Source organism: Bombyx mori, chromosome 14 (assembly GCF_030269925.1).
Source record: "Bombyx mori chromosome 14, ASM3026992v2".
NCBI classification, from domain to species: Eukaryota; Metazoa; Arthropoda; class Insecta; order Lepidoptera; family Bombycidae; genus Bombyx; species Bombyx mori.
The window spans coordinates 2475092-2497528 of record NC_085120.1 but is presented as its reverse complement, the minus strand read 5'-3'; the positions used below and the strand labels follow the sequence as shown (position 1 = coordinate 2497528).

At 39.1% G+C, this 22437-nt stretch overlaps 2 protein-coding genes across 3 annotated transcripts; one reads left to right on the top strand and one right to left on the bottom strand.

Annotated features, from left to right (window-relative positions):
* Window positions 1–88: 88 nt before the first annotated feature.
* Window positions 89–13139, bottom strand: LOC101735633 (malate synthase). Of its 2 annotated transcripts, XM_012697237.4 has the most exons (7): window positions 12662–13139; window positions 11942–12200; window positions 9542–9869; window positions 8836–9010; window positions 7339–7447; window positions 3454–3708; window positions 89–1123 (listed from the first exon to the last, which is right to left on the bottom strand). In XM_012697237.4, exons 1-7 carry the CDS (start codon window positions 12913–12915, stop codon window positions 872–874), a joined length of 1632 nt encoding a protein of 543 aa, XP_012552691.1. In that variant the 5' UTR covers window positions 12916–13139; the 3' UTR covers window positions 89–871. The 2 variants fall into 2 exon arrangements, with proteins under 2 accessions (XP_012552691.1, XP_037871433.1); XM_038015505.2 differs by lacking the exon at window positions 3454–3708.
* A 1824-nt stretch (window positions 13140–14963) lies between these two features.
* On the top strand, window positions 14964–18136 carry LOC778507 (uncharacterized). The gene is given in 2 exon segments (NM_001098332.1): window positions 14964–15159; window positions 17652–18136. Coding segments are annotated over 2 exon segments (681 nt in total).
* Window positions 18137–22437: the final 4301 nt, after the last annotated feature.

Below are 22437 nucleotides of genomic sequence, written 5' to 3'. Positions count from 1 at the left end.
GGAACCCTCCACTGTTCGTTGTCGATACGGACTTGTCCTATTCTTCATCCAAAATGAGATCAACGTGGGACTGAATTAAATAACATAATTTAGTAATTAAATTTAATTACATTTGTATTATATTCACTTTTCAATGTTCTCCTTTACCGAAATATGATTGTGTTAATTTAAGTTATTTTAGTAAAATTTAAAATAAATAAAGCTACAAGATAGACGGCACAGCTAATACAACCAAAACATTTTAAAATCAAATTATTGAATTTCTTTTACAAATAGAAAATAAAAAAAAAAAACAAAATATCCCTATATAATACTTTGTTAATAATTTAGTTGCCTACCACCCAGACCAACTTAGAATGAATAACACATTGACTTACGTAATAAAAAAATCAATGAAGGTAATACATACATGGGTACATAATTGAACAGATGGTCATTAAAGTCATAATGTCGTATGTGGATGATTTAAACATTCCAAACTGTAAGTTTAATTCTTTTTTTTTTATTGCCCTTGTAGGCAGACGAGCATACGGCCCACCTGATGGTGAGTGGTTACCGTCGCCCATGGACTTCAGCAATGTCAGGGGCAGAGCCAAGCCGCTGCCTACCGCTTAATACTCTCCACAAGCCTCGTTTGAAGAAAGACATGTTATAGCGCTCGGGAAACATCGTGGAGGGGAGCTTAATTCTAACGTTTTCATCAATATTTATAGGTACATCCGTTTCAGTTCCATATTTCTTTGAATAATTGAATCAATAATAATTGTCTAAAAATAGAGGCTCCAAGAATAAAGAAAAATCATAATAATCGTACAGTCAGAGAATTTTTCAATAAACAAATCCGACGTTACGGCTCCAAAGTCGTCTAGCTTCACAAACTGCTCAGCAGGGCCTTATTGTGCAGAGTTCTGAACTTGTGGTTGTCGTTGAGGTAGCTCGTGATGAACTCTGGCGGGTCCCGGGACAGCACCAGCTCGAGGCTCATGTAGCGCGCCGCCGTGAGCCGCTTGCGCTCGGCGCCGGAGCGACACAGCCGCCGGTGCGCGCGCCCCACGAAATCGGACGCCCGGTCCTCCACCAGCCGTGACGTCACGCGCTCTCCAGACGCGCCCTCCAACGCGGCCTGGAATGTTCACGAAGTCTTAGGGCCGAATCACACCGGAATGCCAGCGGCCTCCGGCGTCGCCTGCTAGACTGCACGCGCCTAGTCTCTTGACTAGTTTAGTTTCTTCATTCGGCAATGATACTCGTGTGTTTGGAGTGAACATGATGGAATTGGTTATTATATATATGAAGTCGGTGCCGCTCGCGGCCTTGTGTCGCCGCTGGCAGCCGCGGGCAGAACCACCGACAAAATGCACATGTGGCGCGGCTGTTCGATTCACCGCGGGCGAGCGGCGGCTGCGTCGCGACCTTTTCTAGCTTTTAAAGAGATACTGATCTTTTAAGTATAGACATAAAGTTTAATATTATTTCACACTGAAAGTGCTCGCCGCGAGGTTGCCGGCCGCTGCCACTCCGGTGTGACTCGGCCCTTAATAGCGGCTGGCTGCGATTGCAATGAGCTAATCATAACCTCGACAATCACGTTTCAAATTACTCAATGACAAAGTCTAAGTGTCCGCGACTGGTGACTGACTGACACGTTTTACTGGTGGTAGGACCTCTTGTGAGTCCGCGCGGGTAGGTACCACCACCCTGCCTATTTCTGCCGTGAAGCAGTAATGCGTTTCGGTTTGTAGGGTGGGGCAGCCGTTGTAACTATACTTGAGACCTTAGAACTTATATCTCAAGATGGGTGGCGCATTTACGTTGCAGATGTCTATGGACTCCAGTGACCACTTAACACCAGGTGGGCTGTGAGCTCGTTCACCCATCTAAGCAATAAAAAATAAACCCGTTTGGTACTCGACGGTTTCCGAAACCCGTAGACATTAACAAAGTGAGTGGTGTCTCATAGAGAAGTTGCATCTCAGTTGTATTTGATGGCAGTCCCCCCATCGGTCCTCACAGCGGAACCCCCTTAGTTTTATAGCAAAATAAGGGCGGACGGTACCCAGACAAGGTCAACATACGCCTTGTCGCCAGTCATCATCAACCCTTTGGCTGTATGGGTCGACTTGAAATAGCAAAGTGAGTGTCATAAAAGACAACTAAAGAATTCACAGGAGAAAGGACAAAAGCGTGTACCGACTCTAGTGGTTGGTATTCTAAGTCTGCAAGGGTACATACATTCCGCCGGTTTCTGTCTGTCTGTCTGTCTGTCTGTATGCATATTATAGTCTTATGATCGACAGCCAGAAAGACAATTCACTCAAAAACAAGACAATCTTGTAAAATACTCTAACCAACATTTTTGCCATGTACCTACCGTTCAGTTTTGAAATCAATTCCTGCCTAGTATTTTATAGGCGCTACGACATGTCCTTCTTCAAGCGAGATTCGTGCCTTACGAGTGAACCGCGGCTTGGTTAACGTTTATTATTATTATTTTTTATTGCTTAGATGGGTGGACGAGCTCACAGCCCACCTGGTGTGGTTAACGTTTATTATTATTATTTTTTATTGCTTAGATGGGTGGACGAGCTCACAGCCCACCTGGTGTTAAGTGGCTACTGGAGCCCATAGATAACTACAACGTAAACGCGCAACCCATCTTGAAATATAAGTTCTAAGGTCTCAGTAAAGTTACAACGGCTGCCCCACCCTTCAACTTCTTCTACTTCTATATCATTCCCTCACTACTGAGGATCGCGACCACATGCGACGTACTTCCAATGTGCTCGATCATAGGTGGCATGGACTGCACGGTACAGACTTCCACCGAGTGCTTCTCTTGCTAGATCTGACAATCTGGCTGGTGTTCTGCCCACGGCGCGTTTGCCTTCTATTCGACTTGTAATTATGAGCTTCTCTAATTCATGTCTGGGAGACCGCATGATGTGTCCGAAGAAGCTCATAACACGTTCCCGGCAGATGGAAGAGAGCCTTTTTCGGATGTCTAGCTGCCTTAGAATGGACTCGTTTGTTCGCATGGCAGTCCACGGTGTTCGCAGCATCCTCCGCCACACCCACATTTCAAAGACACGATCTTTTTGATATCCCGGCTTTTTATGCACCATGTCTCCGCCCCGTAGAGGAATATGGGAAAGATCAGTGTCCGCACCAAGCGCACTTTGGTTTTATATCGGATGCTACGATTTTTCCATATCTTCTCGAGATTGGCCATCGCACTTTTAGCCACCCTTCAAACCGAAACGCATTGCTGCTTCACGGCAGAAATAGGCAGGGCGGTGGTACTTACCCGTGCGGACTCACAAGAGGTCCTACCACCAGTAAGGCAGAAATAGGCTGGGCGGTGGTAAACGTCCATGAAAGATCGTCAACCTAAAGTTTTCTAAGTCTAAATTTGGTTACAGGTCAGTTCTATAAATAAAAGTTATTCTTGCGTACCGAAAATCGAATCCATTGCCATATCTGATATCTGGATATCTCCGCGGTCGCAGAATCTTCGATTTTGCCGTTGTAGAAGAAATGCCCGACTCCGGCCAGCCAGTAATACACGAACAGGATCGATATAGCAATGTTGTTTTGTAAGCCTTCCATAGTGACGCCGCCGGACGGTATGGAAAGTAAATCGTGTGGTGTAACATTACAGTCGAATTTGCGATGAATTTGATTTGGCATTGTACCGTTTTTCTTCCATAGCTGAAACGAGGAATTAACACTGCTTGTAACCGATTTGGAATATGAAGGCAAGGTGTATGTAGTTTTCCCTAGCTTTCACTGCAGATAGGATCGGTTTGAAGGGTGGGGCAGCCGCTGTAACTATACTTGAGACCTTAGAGCTTATATTTCAAGGTGGGTGACGTATTTACGTTGTAGATGTCTATGGGCTCCACTGACCATTTAACACCAGGTGGGATGTGCGCTCGTCCACTTATCTAAGCAATAAAAAATAAACTATTCAATGGTGGTCTGGTAGGTGAGCTCACAGGCCTAAACTAGGAGAATTTGCTAACACTAGCCCTCACAAGAACAGTGATTCGCGGAATCTATAATACTACCGGATCGGAATCGCGACCCACTGATAAGATCCGACAAGAAACTCAGTTGGCTGTCTATGGGTTAGGAGTAGTAGACAGAGTCACGAAACGAGAACCACCTGCTAGGATACCGGGGAGGAATTTATAGGGATGGATCGCAACTGATATTTTTGCACCAAACGGTCCGAATGAAATTGTTTATATATTACGTTTCCTGTAGATTCCGAAGCAACCGAATCGACTTCGATGAAATTTTCAGGAGAATCTTCAGATTGACCTAGCGTCTGTGAACGTGAAGTTTGTTAGCGCTCAGATCAAATACAAGACAAAAATCGGTCCGCAAAGCGGGCCAGCTTTGACTAGTAACTACATAGTAACATTCAAAGCCATAAACTGTTTAATATACATATTATTATATCAATTATAATTAACGTCAACTTTACAATTATAATTAAAAAACTACACTCGGGTGCAATGAAATCGCACATCTGTACATTTTCTGAAAAATATTATTTACTTCTTTTTATTTAAAAAAATACATATTTTATATTTTTTAACATAAGGTTAAAGGATAGTTCAATACCTATTCAATGATACCACATAAGACATGATAAGTTTACCTGCCTGCTGAAACAAAACGACAACAGCAAACTCCAAAAATTGGTCCCTCAACTCACTGCAGTTTGCAAGACCAACTGCAGGTATAAAAAGGCATGTTTTGTGTAAAACGTCATCAGTTGCAAGCCAACGCTTAACCTGATAAAACCTCTAGTGACTCCAATTGCATTTGTCTGAAAAAGATGGATACTACTCCGGAAAAAGCCGCTCAAGTCGTCGCTCTAATTGAAGCGGGCCAGAACCAGAGTGCTGTAGCTCGACAACTGAATATCAGCCGATATTCAGTTCGTCGTGTGTACCAGCGCTATCGGGAGACTGATGGCTTTGAAAGGCGACGAGGATCTGGTCGAGCAAGAGCTACAACACAGCGCGACAACAGATTTCTTGTAACGACAGCGTTGCGAAATCGTCGTTTGACTGCCGTTGAACTTGCACAGCAGCTTCAACAGGTGCGTGAAGTGGTAGTCAGCAGGTAGACAGTCAGAAGGAGACTTGCCGAAGGTGGTTTGACTGCGCATAGGCCAGCAAATGGCCCTAAATTGACGCCAGCTCACCGCCGGGCTCGTTTTCGATTTGCACAAGAACACGTCAACTGGATAGCCGACCAGTGGAAAGCAGTCCTGTTCTCAGACGAGTCCAGAATGTGTCTTCATGATAATGATGGACGTGGAAGGGTCTACAGAAGGCGCTCAGAGTGATTTTCCCAATGTTGCATCACAGAACGTGTAGCATACGGCGGTGGTTCGTGTATGTTCTGGGGAGGTATCTCACTCGAACGAAAAACAGAGCTTGTCCTCATCGTTGGGGCCAATATTAGGCGACAAACAAGAGGTCTAACATCTCAACGATACATAGAGGAAGTTCTACAAGAACATGTCGTTTTGCCATTTGGCCGTTTAATTGGAAGTAACTTCCTTTTTATGCATGACAATGCAAGACCTCATACCGCTGCGATAGTGAGACAATACTTACAAGAAGTAAATGTACCCGTGATGGAGTGGTCAGCTCGGAGCCCGGACCTTAATCCGATTGAACATTTGTGGGACGAATTAAAAAGAAAAATCAGAGGTCGAAATAGTGCTCCAGCTAATCTCCAGGAGCTACAAAATGCGCTCAAAGAGGAATGGGACGCCATGCCACAAGACTTTATCAGAAACTTGATAGAGTCGAGGGGGAATCGGTGTGAAGCTGTAATTCGGGCAAGAGGGGGCAATACTTGTTGTGTTTTTTTTTTATTAATCCCCAAATTTTAAACGGTTTAGTTGAGTAATCATTTTGTAATAAAGATTAAATTGTTGTTGTATTTTATTTTCCTCAAGAAAGTAACCTTATCTCCACTTATATGGAATAGGTATTGAACTAACCTTTAACCCTATGTTAAAAAATATATGTATTTTTTTAAATAAAAAGAAGTAAATAATATTTTTCAAAAAATGTACAGATGTGCGATTTCATTGCACCCGAGTGTATATTGTTTAAGTTGTAGAGCGTAACTTATTGATGCATTTTGTACTGATATAAATTAATAATAATCAACATAAAATGGTTTGTGTGTTGAATATAATGATGTCTATTCAAACAGCTTACATTGTTGACAAGTAGCACGTGACCTAGCAATCCGTCCTTCACGCGTCACTTAACTTGGATGACAAGAAACGCAAAAATATTTACCTATTGTAAAACCTAAACGAAAAACAAAAAGTGAAGTTCATTCATAAAGCTTATGTTAAACAAAGCCTTACGTTTCCGCGTTAGGAGACCTCTCCTTTCCTGTTATGAGTCGTCTATTATCAAAGGTGGCAATCTGTGCATTTGGACAAAAAAATGTTATTGATATGTCAATACAGATTGATTTGAATATAATCGTCTCCTTCAAAGAATACGGTTCAAAATCTGCGTTAAATAAAGGTTAATACTTAACCTGTTATTTATCTAAGATGTCGTTCAGAAGAGTTTTGTGACTGCCAATGGAATACAAAGTCAATAATTCGTTTTTTTGATTTACCAATAATTGTCCAAAAGTCACATTGCCGGCTTTGATAATAGTCGACTCTTATCTTTTTTTTTCATTGTCCTTGTAGGCAGACGAGCATACGGCCCACCTGATGGTGAGTGGTTACCGTCGCTCATGGACGTCATCACTGCCAGGGGCAGGGCCAAGCCGTTAAGTACTCTCCACAAGTTTCATTTGAATAAGGTCATGTCATAGCGCTCGGGAAACACCGTAGAGGGGTGTTCACTCCAAAGCCGGAAGGTACGTGCCAAAAACGATGGTATCTCGATACTTGAACTCGTAGTAATTTGATTTATGACATATACATGACTTACCGTACGAGCGAACGAGATGGAATACTTCTTCTTTCACGTCGAACGCGTATAAAATTTGCATTTATAATTTTTTTTGAATCACAACCCTAATCTACGTGATTGTGTTAACAAAAATAAACGATTTAACATTAAAATAGCATGTGCTTAATTTTTTAATTTCTGAGGGCGGTACCAACGAGCGTCTGGTCGAGCTTTTACTGGTGGTAGGACCTCTTGTGAGTCCGCGCGGGTAGGTACCACCACCCTGCCTGTTTCGGCCGTGAAGCAATAATGCGTTTGAAGGGCGGTGCAGCCGTTACAAGGTATAAAAAAAGCTGCCCGTTTGAACCGCACTGAAATATCTCACCTCGTTGACATGCGGGACAGTACGCGCGTCGTACACCATGAAACCGTCGACGCCGCAGTCTATTTCCTTCAGTTTCATTTCCAATATCTCACTTATGATTGCCTTGGATCTACAACATAATAATCCTTGTTGACCGGCCTTTTGCCTCTAAAAAATAGCAATAACATGACAAGAGACATTTCTTACTGGTGGTAGGACCTCTTGAGAGTCCGCGCGGGTAGTTACCACCACCCTGCCTATTTCTGCCGTGAAGCAGTAATGCGTTTTGGTTTGAAGGGCGGGGCATCCGTTGTAAATATACTTGAGACCTTAGAACTTGTATCTCAAGGTGGGTGGCGCATTTACGTCGTAGATGTCTATGGGTTTTTTTTTTTTTTTATTGCTTAGATGGGTGGACGAGCTCACAGCCCACCTGTTGTTAAGTGGTTACTGGAGCCCATAGACATCACACATATAGGTTTTAGTAACCACTTAACACCAGGTGGGATGTGAGCTCGTCCACCCACCAAAGCAATAAAAAAAATTAAACAAAAAAGTCTAATATGTTCAGAAATAGAGAAATTAAAAAAGTTTTAATTTTACGTTAGACAGAGATCTCACTAGATAGAATGACGTAAAGTTTGTGGAAGATCAGTATAGAAGTAATAATAGATTTTAAGTATATAATTGAGACTTACCTCATGTGATTCGCGTACTTGTTGTCTATGGACTCCGGTAACCACTTAATACCTGGTAAGTCCTAATTTTGTTAGCGCCAACATACAAAAAAACACGAACAAACAAAACTACACAATTTCGTCATATATCAAGGGGTGAAATACTATTTGGGTTAAGCGACATTTCGCTTTTATTAGTTAGGTACGCGACATTTATCTTTGTAATTAAAACTCCATTTTATTTGGTATTAGCATCAACAGTTCGATGTTTTCAATTGAACTTCAATTAAGTTCACCCAATTCAATTAGCTGAAGAAGAATTTTTGTTAAGATATTTATTTTCCAAATCCTAAACTTTATATGGTTCTCCTGTAAAGTTGCAAAAATGTCGCTTAAAACAAATAGTTTTTCACCCTCGACATATCACGATATACTAATATAAATATATAAATTATAATGTAAATTAATCCTATTAACAACCTCTCCTACCGATTCGTCTTGAACTTACGACGCATGTTTTAGTAACGTTGCGTGCTTACGAGCTTATGCTTATGGCCCATCCCTTATTCAGTGTGCTTAGTTCGAGTTTTTTAACGTTCTCGATAGCGTAAAAGTTAACTCATATTTGTATGGAATGGGATCGTTTGCGTACGTTTGCCGCTAGGGGCGCTGTTCCAACTGCATACAAAATTGGATTAACTTTTACGCTATCGAGAACGTTAAGAAGCTCGCACTAAGCACACTGAACGATACACATGAGAGATAGTTTCGCAACAGGAATTACTTGAATAAGAACCAAAGTCGACGCCACTGCTATCGATAATACAAAAGGTCTACGCACTCATCATCAGTTCCATCGGAGCCAGGTTTCAAAATAGACGCGGCCATTCCTCCGGTTGCGTGTGCTCCTCTAGCATGACAAGTGCTGACGACTAATCTCAAGTAAGAGATCAAGAAGTGGCGGTCCATATTCACGTATTTGCTCCGGTCGGGCAACTGATACTCGCTGCGGCTACCTGACCGAATGTCGAGAGATCAGTATGCGAGTTATCGATTTTTAACAACAAGAGGATCTAATCGCGTTTTTTAGTAGGACCTCTTGTCCGCACGGGTAGGTACCAGCACCCCGTTGTAACTATACTGAGACCTTAGAACTCATATCTCAAGGTGGGTGGCGGCATTTACGTTGTAGATGTCTATGGGCTCCGGTAACCACTTAAAACCAGATGGGCTGTGAGCTCGTCTAACTATCTAAACAATAAAAAAATGTAGATGGACAGACACGCTCACTGTTTACCTGACGACTTCAATTTAATCCTGCAGTTACGGAAATTCATAAGAATAATGACTTGTATACCACCACTAATCTTAATATCTGAACACTCAATTCCCTTCAAACTGGTAGGCGGTCACGAATTCGTGCAGAAATAGGCAGGACTATGGTATACATACCCATGGATAACACAATACCTTTTAGCAGTAATGACATAAATCATAATTCTACTATTTATGTGCCATTAAAAAACAAATTTAAAAAAATCCAGTACCAAACTTAGCAATGATGGAAGCGCAGTAATCCCATATACCACAGTTCAATCCCAGAGAATGGTCCCTCAGAGCATACAATATTTCTTCCAGTTCGAACACCGAAAATATATTTTCTATCAATACACAAGCTTTTATGGTTCCTTGGGGCAATTTGAACTCTTTCTGGGCCCAAACGAAGATCTCGTTCCATAGTTGAGCTTCAGACGCGCTTTCTAATTTGGACAAGTAGAAATATGGTCCGCTGTTCGCCTCGTAAAGCTTCCGTGCGTTGTGGTACATGAGGACAGCGAAGTCAACTAATGGACCAATAGCTTCCTTACCGTCGACCTGTAAAAAAAAAATTTTTTTATTGCTCAGATGGAGGGACCTGCTCACAGCCCGCCTGGTGTTAAGTGGTTACTGTAGCCCATAGACAACTACAACGTAAATGCGCAACCCACCTTTAAAATATAAATTCTAAGGTCTCAAGTATAGTTACAACGGCTACTCTACCCTTCAAACCGAAACGCATTATTACTTCACGGCAGAAATAGGCAAGGTGGTAGTACCTACCCGCGCGGACTCAGAAGAGGTCCTACCACTAGTAATTACGCAAATTATAATTTTGCGGGTTTGGTTTTTATTACACGTTGTTATTCCTTCACCGTGGAAGTCAATCGTGAACATTTGTTGAGTACGTATTTCATTAGAAAAATTAAATCGAATTAAATAAATGAAATCGAATAGAAAGCCTAATCAAATACTAGTAATTTTACTGGTGGTAGGACCTTTTGTGAGTCCGCGCGGGCATGTACCACCACCCCGCCTATTTCTGCCGTGAAGCAGTAATGCGTTTCGGTTTGAAGGGTGGGGCAGCCGTTGTAACTATACTGAGACCTTAGAACTGATATCTCAAGATGGGTAGCACATTTACGTTGTAGATGTCTATGGGCTCCAGCAACCACTTAACACTAGGTGGAATGTGAGCTCTTCCACCCATCTAAGCGATAAAAAAAAATACAGCGGTTGAAAGAAATGTTTTATTTATTTATTGTATTAACTGCGGAGATCAATGCCTGCAACAGTAATTACAGCCGATAACAAGATTATATAGACAAAATGTAATGTCGATGTCCACTAGAAATACATAAACTACATCGAAGTACGAACATTCTCAGAGTTCGAAAGCACTATGGTATGTATGTAGGCTCGATTTTCATTAATATAATAAAACTTAAAAGTATGATCTTCTGGCTTAAAATATAGCCATTCATGGCGTGTCATGGCCACTGAAGTATGAATATTATATAGGTCTATGGTCATGGCATAGCACGCTATATCTGCACCGATGGAAGTCATAATGTCATCTCTATCACATTCGATTATTTCCGTTGTTACGAATACCTTTACAATTCGTGGTCAAGGACGACTCTGAGTTTTCGTCGACATTTCGACATTGTGATAAGAGCCGTAAGTCATCGTAAAAATAATTCAATTATATTAACGGCTCGCGAAAATTTAAGAAGTTACCATAGTGCTTCCCGGTACAGAGAATATTTGAAATTAAGAATAATGAGATGCAAGTGCGTCGTTACGAACGCGATAGACTATTATCATAAGCGTAAGGTCAAATACAATGCATTATAGGTCAAAGCTGAGACGATAATACATAAATTATGTGTTGTGTTATCACTAATGTAGAAGTCGAAGAATTTTTATTTGTCGACTAGTTATGATAACACGCTGTCGGCAAGAATTTAGAGAGAGCGGACGAGCATTGAATACTGATGAATAAAATTTTATTTAAATTCAATTCAACGCATTACAGAGACAGATCAATGTGCGATCAATGTGCAGAACCCATTACCTACACATATACCGCAATTCCAATAAGTATCCCGGCAAATTTATGAGATAATACAGAGTATAGAGTAGTTTAATTCTTGACAGTTAGGCGTTGGGGCTCCTGGGCATAGGTATCTTTCGTTTGACACTATACACAGGATTGAAGGTCTTCATAATTGGAAGCTATTATGAATATCCGGAAAACATCTGAAGCTGCGGCAATTTAAGCTTGCATATATATATTTATACAGTTTCCAAACATCAATTTTTGGACCAACGCATCGGCTTTTCGCATAAGTTCTTTCCTTATTCTTTTACCCTTATACTTATACGTTAAATAAAAATAAATAAATTTGTTTTATGTAGAGGTCAAAAGGCTGTTCTGAATCGTGCTATTTTTTGTAAATTTCGTGATAATACCAAAGTGAAAGCAGAAAAGTTGCCTTGGGTACATGAAAAATGTTAAAATGTCGTAGAGTAACATCTGTGAGGTTTGCTAATTTATAATACTTTTTTTTCCCGTATGACCTCTTGCCTCTTGCCAAAAGAAAAAAACTAAAGGAATAACTACTCACAAGTATGTTGTGTTCAATCATGTTCCACGCGCGGGGTCTAAACATCAATACGGGGCAGGTAGTTATCGTCAACGGTGCACCTTGTAGTTTACCGTTCACAGCCAAATTTATGTTGTTGAAAGCGAGAAGTTGGTTCCTCCATGTTGGACAGTGACCGTCATCAAAATCTACTTGGATCCCTTGAACATCCTCATTGAGAGCTACTACGAAATGAGCCGTATTTGAAGCTGACACATCACCAAGATCTAAATGTCTGTTTCTAAAATTTTATTAATTTTTTTTTTAATTCGTTTTTATTAATTTAAACGAAGCAATACAAGTTCGACAACATGCACTTAAGGGATTTTTATCAGAAAAGGGATCAATGTAGATGGGTAAAACGGTAAATTTAATATTCTCTTAACTTTTTTGAATTTTAACAATAAGGTTTTGCATTGGTATTTAAAATTTTGCTACAGTCATTGTTATGCAACAATAGACACTTCTACCCTGTTTAAAGGTGAAGCCACAATAACCCGTCTAGTTTATTGGCAAAACGTAAGGGAAAAATTGGCAATCTATTATGACTAAGAAAACATAACTTGATAAAATTTTATATCTGTTGATAAATTTGGCTTCTATGAGTTTTATAGCATTAAGGTATTATTGATTATTTAGTAAATTATTTATTATTGAAAAATTTGGGTAAATTTATTATTTAAAATACTACTTTTAACTTACTGCAATCTAATAGGCAAAGGCGCTATTTTCCAGCTTTTGTCTCTTCGTTCGGGAGAATTTTTGAAATCAATAAAAGGATCATTTTTTATTTCCACAGCTCGTCGTTTTCTATTCTCATACAACAATTCTATTTTTTTGTCAAAATTACGATGTAGGGCTGCAATAAATTCGAGGACTTCACTAGAAAAAATCGTCTTCTGTAATTCTTCGAGTTTTGGAAGCGGTACTTGAAGTAAAATAACATCGTGCACCATAATGTAGTTATTCTTTTCTTATTTAATAGGTAATCTGCACAGCAAGAAACGCGACACAGCTGCACTTGATTGAAAGTTGTATTGAAATATTCAAATCGGAATTTCGTTCGTGTTCGAAGAAAATAATATCTGTATGATTTTCGTGTTATTGTTTCTTATCACTATATAGTTGATTGATAAAAGAATGATAAGATATAATGTTTGCCTATGTTGGGTGTTTTCAGTTGCCAGCTTAAAAATAAATCAAATTTACTAGGGAAAAATCAAAGTTTTAATGGTAAACATAAAATGATATTTTGTAAAGTTTGAATACAACTATGACTATAAATAGACCTGAAAACCAACCATAATCATCATTGGAACAAACAACTGATTCGAAGTAGAAATCGCTGCTCGCGTAGTAGAAATCGCGAAAGGCTGTTCGGGTATGTAGGATCGGACGATCCGCAGACGATGGTGGTGGCACGGCGGCCCAAGAATGGCATTTGAGACCCTACCCACTAAACAACTCCCCCGCACTTGCTCAGGCGTCCGTAGCCCCCGAGGTCAAAACCCGGGCGGGGTAAGGAAGTACCGTATTAAAAACCCCAAGGACACCCGGAGGCTTACGTACTTGCGGCCTCGTAACTTGCGACAACAGCAACCGTCTCCATTCGGTGAAGATTACGGGTTGGCCGGCAACCCGCCGAGTACAAAGAGCAGCACGGCTGATCACGGCCCGATACTCTAACGAGCAATCTCGAAGCCACGCTGGCAAACCGGTACCTCCCTTTGGAGGGCGTTACTATGTAGTTGAAGTCGGGAACATAACAACTAGCGACAGGAAGATGCAAAAGTAGCACCGGCTCACTACTAACACAAGTAACACAGAGTACCACTGCACACGGTACGCCGGCAAACCATCGGTGCCATCGGGAGGCTCACTCTCTAAGTGGAGCACTCTTCATCAAATGAAGAGCATTGAGAGCACGGCCCTCCTACTCGACTTCGTGCTGGTTTTGGTCCGCATCGGTGCGATCATATCTCTGGGAATGATGACCAAAAGCTGCCATTATCCGCCTCTCACGGAGGCGCACGGTTGGAGACCAGCAACTCCCTTGGGTTTCATTACATCCTACGTATATTACTGTTGATTGGTCTTTAAAGTAGTTTATGGCGTACCTTGTATTGAGTGATATCAAAGCTAATAGAGATCAGAGTGAGAAAGCTATGAGATATACCTTGAGACATGAGGTAGAAATCTAAATTATGTTGTATAATGGTCATCTTACTCTTCAAACTGGAACGCATGACAGCTTGGCAGTGGATGAAATAACTACCTAATGTGAGCCCTCATAGGCACTATCTCAGTATTTAGGTCGCCAAGTAGTTCTACGTTCTGGTTTGTTAAATGAACGAATTGTTATATTCTACAATTAGCGGTAGGTGACCTCTCGTTGTAGATGTGTACTAGCTCTGGTAATCACTTTATTGAAGTTGGGCCTTGAGCTCGTTCAGACGTCTATGCAATAAATAAATGTAATTTTTCCTTTCATATAATGAATGTATCTAAGTAAATTTTTGTAATTTTACTGAGACTACAGTATATTTTAAAGCATCTTATTTAATTTAATTTCATCATAATTACAGTATAAAATAAATAAATTTCATCTCATTCTTCTCCAAATCATTATTCTCAAAGAGTAAAATTTATTTTAAGTATATTTTATCTAGAGATTTTTATTAACTCAACACTGGCAACAATGACATTGCAAGCAGTCATTCTTTAAAAAAGGGAAATAAGTTATCTATGGTAAAAAGATCAAACATAAATAATGAATATGGCAGATTCAGATTCTCAAGAAAATCGACAAGTCGAAGAAATTAAATTGAAATCTAAGAAGCCTAGAAATCTTCGTACGCGTATCAAAGATGAAGACTCTGATGATGAGGAGCACATTTTGCAAAGACTTCAAGAAACAAAAGAAATTCAGAAACTTCGAGAAAGACCTAATGGGGTGAGCATCATAGCCCTGGCAACCGGCGAGAAAGTAACGTTGGAAGATGAAATGACTTGTAAAGATCCTTTTAAAGTTAAAACTGGCGGGATGATTAACATGCAAGCCCTTAAGAACGGGAAACTGAAGCAGGTGGATGATGCGTATGATACCGGAATAGGCACACAATTTTCAGCGGAAACGAACAAACGCGACGAAGATGAGGAGATGATGAAGTACATCGAAGAACAACTTGCAAAAAGAAAAGGTTAGTTCTACTTGAAAATATTTAACGAGCTTCCAAACATAAAAATTTACATTTTGCTTAAACAGTGGACCCCCGGTAATCCTGCCGCTGTCTAATCTGGCACCCCTTGTAATCCGAAATGTCTATTATTATTGAATATTTTTTGACAGTCTTCGCTAATGTACTTAGATAATGCATGATTGAACAGGTTACAACTGGTATGCGCCATCACTATTGTACTAGACGCTTAGGTATTGTTTTGGTTTTGATAGGTTAGTTTGAATTCGACTACTGATAACAAATAGGCATGCGCCCATTTCAGGCTCCATCTTGACCATGAAAGCTTAAGTTTTTTAAAGTACTTAAATAAAATAAAAGATGCTTATGGCCAGCAAGGGGTGGCTAGAAAGTTTCAAAAGTCGTCATGGCATTCGTAAAGTATTTTTTGTAAGTTTTAAAGTATTACTGACGTTAATTTTATAATAAAACGTAAGGTTTCTCTTGTATTTTTTAATTTACTAAATTCAATATACATAATGAAGTATGATTTGCATTTCAGAATATAACATACAGAATCTTATTACTGGATCTGTAATTTATTGGATTATAAAGTACTCTTTTGTAAAAAAATCTGGACTAAAGGGGGTCTTAGGCAGTACTTGTATAATTCGACAAATGTAATAGGTAGTTTGACACTGCCTTACAAAACGTTTGTCGGATTACAGGGGGTCCACTGTAATTTAATGGTTTTTTATTTCAAGACTGAAATTTAAAATCAATCAATAAAATAGTATTTGCATTTTCCATATCACATCCTTGAGGTTCTGTCACATCATAATCAATTACTAATTTTATAGATCCATTACAAGATCATTAAATAAACAGTATCTACATGTTTTCCTAGAACTCATGTAAATTTGTTTTTTTTTTGTAGGTAGTGGTTGTGACCAGTGTCTAGATGGGATTATATGTATATTTTGATATTACTAATATTACTAACACCTAAGCATATATTACATTAAGCTGCATAAGCACTTATTTGCTAAACTATTCTCATGGTATTATGATAACAACACTCCCAAAAGTACCAATAACAACTATACCAAGTTTCATTGCATCTTGAATGGTTTATATAGGAAGAAGAAAAAAAAAAGAAGAAAAAAACAGACTTAATAAACTTGTTAATATTGCTGCTTAAATGAAAATCTAGTATCAATTATGTAAAATACCACTCACTAAGATTCTATATTTGGTCCGAATCTGTAAAAAATATTGTATTGTAAATACTGTAGTAAGTATATTATACACTCAATTGAATTGCACATACCCTACAGAGACACCCACATCCCAACTTAAACAACGTTTAGACATACATGCCTCTTAGAAATATCATGTATGCTTAAATGAAAATTATTGTTTTTACAGGTTGTATGATATTAAGATAGTATAAGTTAGTTGTTTTGTATCTTTGGGTGCAATATTTGGAGCAGGTTTTATGCATAAGTGTGAAGAGGGCTAACCTCTGTGATACTGTTTTTATTGACTGCAGATATTAATAATTTCTTTTGAAGTCGTCGTGGCCTAAAGGATAAGACGTCCGGTGCATTCGTGTGTAGCGATGCACCGGTGTTCGAATCCCGCAGGCGGGTACCAATTTTTCTAATGAAATACGTACTCAAGAAATGTTCACGATTGACTTCCACGGTGAAGGAATAACATCGTGTAATAAAAATCAAACCCGCAAAATTATAATTTGCGTAATCACTGGTGGTAGGACCTCTTGGGAGTCCGCACGGGTAGGTACCACCACCCCGCCTATTTCCGCCGTGAAGCAGTAATGCGTTTCGGTTCGAAGGGTGGGGTAGCCGTTGTAACTATACTGAGACCTTAGAACTTATATCTCATGGTGGGTGGCGCATTTACGTTGTAGATGTCTATGGGCTCCAGTAACCACTTAACACCAGGTGGGCTGTGAGCTCGTCCACCCATAAAAGCAATAAAAAAAAAAAAAAAAAAGCTTATTGATACTTTATATTTATATCACATCAAAATAATTAGTTGGAAGCATACCCATGAAAAAAAATGTGTGTTACATGCACATAACTTGGGTTACTCAGTAAATAAATGCACAAAGATATGTTGATTGGAAACTTGAAATGGTAAATAGATTGTATAGTTTGTTATTGGTGGTAGGACCTCTTGTGAGTCCGCGCAGGTAGGTACCACCACTCTGCCTATTTCTGCCGTGAAGCAGTAATGCGTTTCGGTTTGAAGGGTGAGGCAGCTGTTGTAACTATACTTGAGACCTTAGAACTTATATCTCAAGTTGGGTGGCGCATTTATGTTGTGGATGTCTATGGGCTCCAGTAACCACTTAACACCAGGTGGGCTGTGAGCATGTCCACCCATCGAAGCAATAAAAAATAAAAATTTAGGTCCCTACATAGCTGATAGTATTATTTATAATCGTTTAGATACTAATATAAAATTAACTTGTGCTTTGTAAATTCCAGAGGGATGTGACAAAGACAATAAAGACCACAACCATACAGAAACACTAAAGTATTTGTCTCCCGAGGAAGCAGCCTTACTTTCCTTGCCAGACCATTTGAGAGTCTCTTCAAATCAGAGGTCAGAAGAAATGCTTTCTAATCAGATGCTCAGTGGTATACCAGAAGTAGATTTAGGCATTGACGCGAAAATAAAAAACATTGAGGCAACTGAAGAGGCCAAGATGAAATTAATATGGGAAAGACAAAACAAAAAAGATGGCCCATCTCAATTTGTTCCAACAAATATGGCCGTTAACTTCGTTCAGCATAACAGATTTAACATGGAGAATGATAAAAAACGAAAAATTGAAAAAGTTGTAGTGCCCAAAACAGAAATTAGCGTGATTGATGAGAACGTTGATAAAATAGTTAAGAAAGCTAAAGGGGAAAGAGCAACTGATGATTATCATTATGAGAAGTTTAAAAAACAGTTTAGAAGGTGTTAAAATGGTTGAGGGGAATTAACTATAAGGAAACGAAAATTGTATTAAAAATATGTGATTAATGTAAAAACTTGCAGCGGAGTGAGGGTTTGACTTCATATTACCTGATTCTCTTTTGTGATGTACAGAGCATTAGCCTCTATTCATCAGACATGAGATTCATACCATTCTTGTAACTATAAAATCAAATCTGTGGTCAAATTGTGTATGTTATCTTTATATGGAAACAATTATGATTGTTTTTCAGTATAATTGCTAAAAAAACCCTTTCATATTCTATGTTTCAACTTCTGATATAGTTAATTCTTGACAAATTCATGAGTCAGCAAAAATTCAAATCCAATTAATCTCAAATTTCCATGACAAAACCAAATCAATAATTAACTTCATATTCATTAAATTTGTTCTTTCACTCACAGGAGGGTAGGGAGTATTTTTACATTTTTAATACAAAACTTTCAACTTGGATCTAAGATTTGTCTAGATTCTTTTAGTGGAGTCCGACCTCAGTTGTAATGCTAAATTTGTGTACTATTTTATTATTATTGGTGAATGGTTACCACTGCTCATGGATGCTTGTAATGCCAGCCTTATTTGAACAGGGATGAATCACATACAAGCCAAAAAAGATCTCTGGAAACGCATTGTGGATGAATGCAGTATTGTATTTTAAAAATCTATATATATTTTAAAAAAAATCTTACATAAAGACTGGCCCCCAACCCACCCAGATTTTCCAAACAGCACCTAGTGTAAAGTATTGCTGTGAGTTTTACCAAATTAAACTCCTGTTGCTAGCAATTTTGTCTGAAATTATTATCTAAGTTAGTTTTGACCGAGTAAGCCCATTATAGGCATCAAATTGTTATAATTTTACCACTGATTTGTAATGCAGGTTAGCCATTAAAAAGGAGCTCCGTGCTTGTTGTTCTCCAATATGGATAAGTATTCTCTGTATATTGTAATACAAAACATTTAAATTTTTATCAAATGATCCAAGGACTACACAAATTATTATAAAACTAGCGGCCCGCCCTGGCTCCTCTCAGGTCTTTAACAAAAATTACAACGATATTTAACGTTTTTTTTAAATAAAAGAACACTTATTGCGGTGTGATGTATTAAACATTCCCATATAATCTATGTTAACCTACCTAATGTAATCGTAAGTGTAATCCTATATAAACTAAGTGTGTAATTCGGACTCTCGTTGGTTTGATTACAAATATATACCTCCGACGCAACACCTTATATGGCGACCCTGCCAGGATTTCTTCGTCACTGTCAGATTCTATAGCTCTCTTTTGGGCTCTAGAAGTAGATGGAACTCCCACAAGTTGTGGCTGAGCTTGAATTATAGGTGCAGGATGAGATGTTTCTCGTCCAGTGACCTTGGTTGTATGGGATGTAAGGACTCTAACTGCCTCTTCTACCCTATATATTCCCTTTTCAAATCTTATCAACAAGTCATTTCCCATTGTAGATGATGACCCTTGGGGTTGATTTTGAATCATATTATTTGTAGATAGTGATTGGGTATCAGTTATGGTTTTGATTATTGATGCCTTCAAGTCATGGTAACTTAAAGCATCTACAGGAGTCTCATCTGTTCCCAAATGGATTCCCTGTTTTTCCCATCTTGTGTTAAGGAATGGTATCATTGTTTGGTTTAATGCGTGCCAAGCCTGTTCAGGGTCTGAGTTTTTGAGATGATTCCACTTCTTAGGATAGGAGTGACGATCTGTAGTATAAAGACTGTTGAGATAATAGTATCGTAAATTGCCGATAAACAGGGATTGAGGACAGTGAGTACGTGGAAGAGCTGGATATTTCTTAGATAGTTCTGTTGGGTTCGGGTCCATTTCTAACTCGTCGTCTAGGACTTCGTCGGGATCTGGGTCATTACTCAAGGGTGTATTAGTGGTTAAGTTGCTTGGTTCTCCTGTTTCTATAATGTCAGGTGTTTTTGGAGTTGTTAGGTTCTTAATTCCTGAGTCAAGATTTTTTGATGGCATTCCAGCATCCTTTCTGAGAGAGTCAATCATGTTGGAACTCGTACCTGTTCTAGATTTCCCGATTCTCCTTGTTTGCACATAACTGGTTATATAATCACTTATTTGTGTCCTGACCTTGGGTTTGGAGCTTGATTTGATTAAGCCAGAATTGAAAAGTTGTTCAGGTGTTATGGTATTAATCAATATCAATTTGGGATCATCAGGTGAAAGTTCATCTTCAAACTGGAGCTTTATTTCGTCTAATACTGATGCTAATATAGATAGTGGAGTTTTGTTGGCCATGGTGATGTGATCGACTGGAGTAAGAGAGGCGATAAATGGAGCGATTTGGGAATTGTAATGTCATTTGTCATTTGTTTCTCTTCACAGATCAACAACAAGTCTTTGGTCATTTCAGCTATTTGTATCGCCCATATAAGGTGTTGCGTCGGAGGTATATATTTGTAATCAAACCAACGAGAGTCCGAATAATACTCCTCTTTATAATTTGATACACACTTAGTTTATATAGGATTACACTTACGATTACATTAGGTAGGTTAACATAGATTATATGGGAATGTTTAATACATCACAGCGGCATAACTATAATAGTTAGACATGTGCTCTTACGACACTTTTTGTAAATAATAATGTGTTCTACAAAGTCGTAGTACATTATTTTATTCTATCATCAATAGTTTTCGCAGGGCACGCGATGTAAATAATATTTTAGGTAATTTTTTTACCCCTTGGGTTACATTATTGGGGTTTTAGTAAGGATCCCTAATTTCAATTCAAAAAAGATAATAGCCTATGTCACTCGAGAATAGTGTAGCTTCCAAACAGTGAAAGATTTTTTCAAATCGGTTCAGTAGTTTCGGAGCATATTTAATACAAACAAACAAAGAAATCTTCTCTTTATAATATTATAGTATATGTATGCGCTGCTGATAAATGTTGAGTTCTAGGTACACCGAGCAAGATGTGACGAGGAGATCAGTTTCTTGTTGCTGTATCTGCGGTTGAGGATCTCCCAGGCAGTCTCATAATTTTCCGAACTGATCGATAGATGCTGAATTAGTTTTTCAGCTTCTCCCTTCATTTTGCTTTTGAGAAATTGCATTCTATGTGTCTTAGAAAGCGACGGATTGGAATGGATAGTCTCAACAAATAAATCTTTGAATGCGGTACAGTGTTCGTAGCTGCTACTAAATGTTGGAATTTCGATCTTCGTTGTTGATTTTTCTCGGTGAGAGACTGACCACATTTTGATGCTGATGTTTCCTTTCATTTGGTTGTAAACGAGTTCACATGCGTTGTTAAGACATCTCTCATATTGCACTTCAGCTTCGTTGGGTAAACTGTTAAGGTCCCCATAAAGTGAATCAAATGCTTTCCACCTAAATTCCAACAACTTTAAGGCGTCTTCAAACTGCCACTTTTCTTTAAGGAGGTCGACGTTGATATAGGGTACTGTTCGTTGGAATGCTTTGGAAAGATTGTAACATCTCGTCGATTTTGCTGTTACCCGCGATCTCCGCTGCCTCAGGCACCGCTTTAGGAAAGGGTGATTAGTTATCGCGTTCAACTCCACCTGCACCTTGTTCTGGATTGAATTTTTGCTCCGATAACTTTGAGGTTGACGGTGCCGGTTTGTTGCAATATATGTTGCGTTGTGGTGAATGAAAATGGACTGTATTTATTGGTTTAGATATCTTTATTAGTCCATAAGTGACAAATTAAAGATATATGAATATAAGAAATGTGAAATAGATGTGTCACCCTTGGCGGCTGGAAATGAAAAGGGAAATTTCCATTCCGTCTTCAACAGGATCCTCTGCATTTGCTAAAGGGGCTTCCAAAATAGTCACAGTATTTTTTTCTAATCCTGTTGTCACCTTCTTCCATAGCTCGTACAGGGAATGATCGGTAACAGGGATGGAATCTTTATTCCCACTAAAAGAAGCAATTTTTTCTGCCCCGATTACTGTCTTCAGCCACGGAATACAATTAGGACAGCATAAATTAGTTTTTGTATTGGGTTCAGTTGCCTTCGGTGGCGCACCAGGCCTAACAGTGACTTCCAAAGGGTTCCAGGGCACTAACCCACATTTTTTGAACCCATTCGTCAAAATTTCTGGCCGATACACATCCAATAAAAGTTGATTAAGTAAGGCGCAAAAATTACTTTTTGACACTTCACCACCGCTTAATCGATGTTGTAAAGCTTTCTCCTTCCACGAAGCTTTCAGCGTATGAAATACGGAGACGTCCATCGGTTGCAGCAAATGGGTGGCGTTGGGGTAT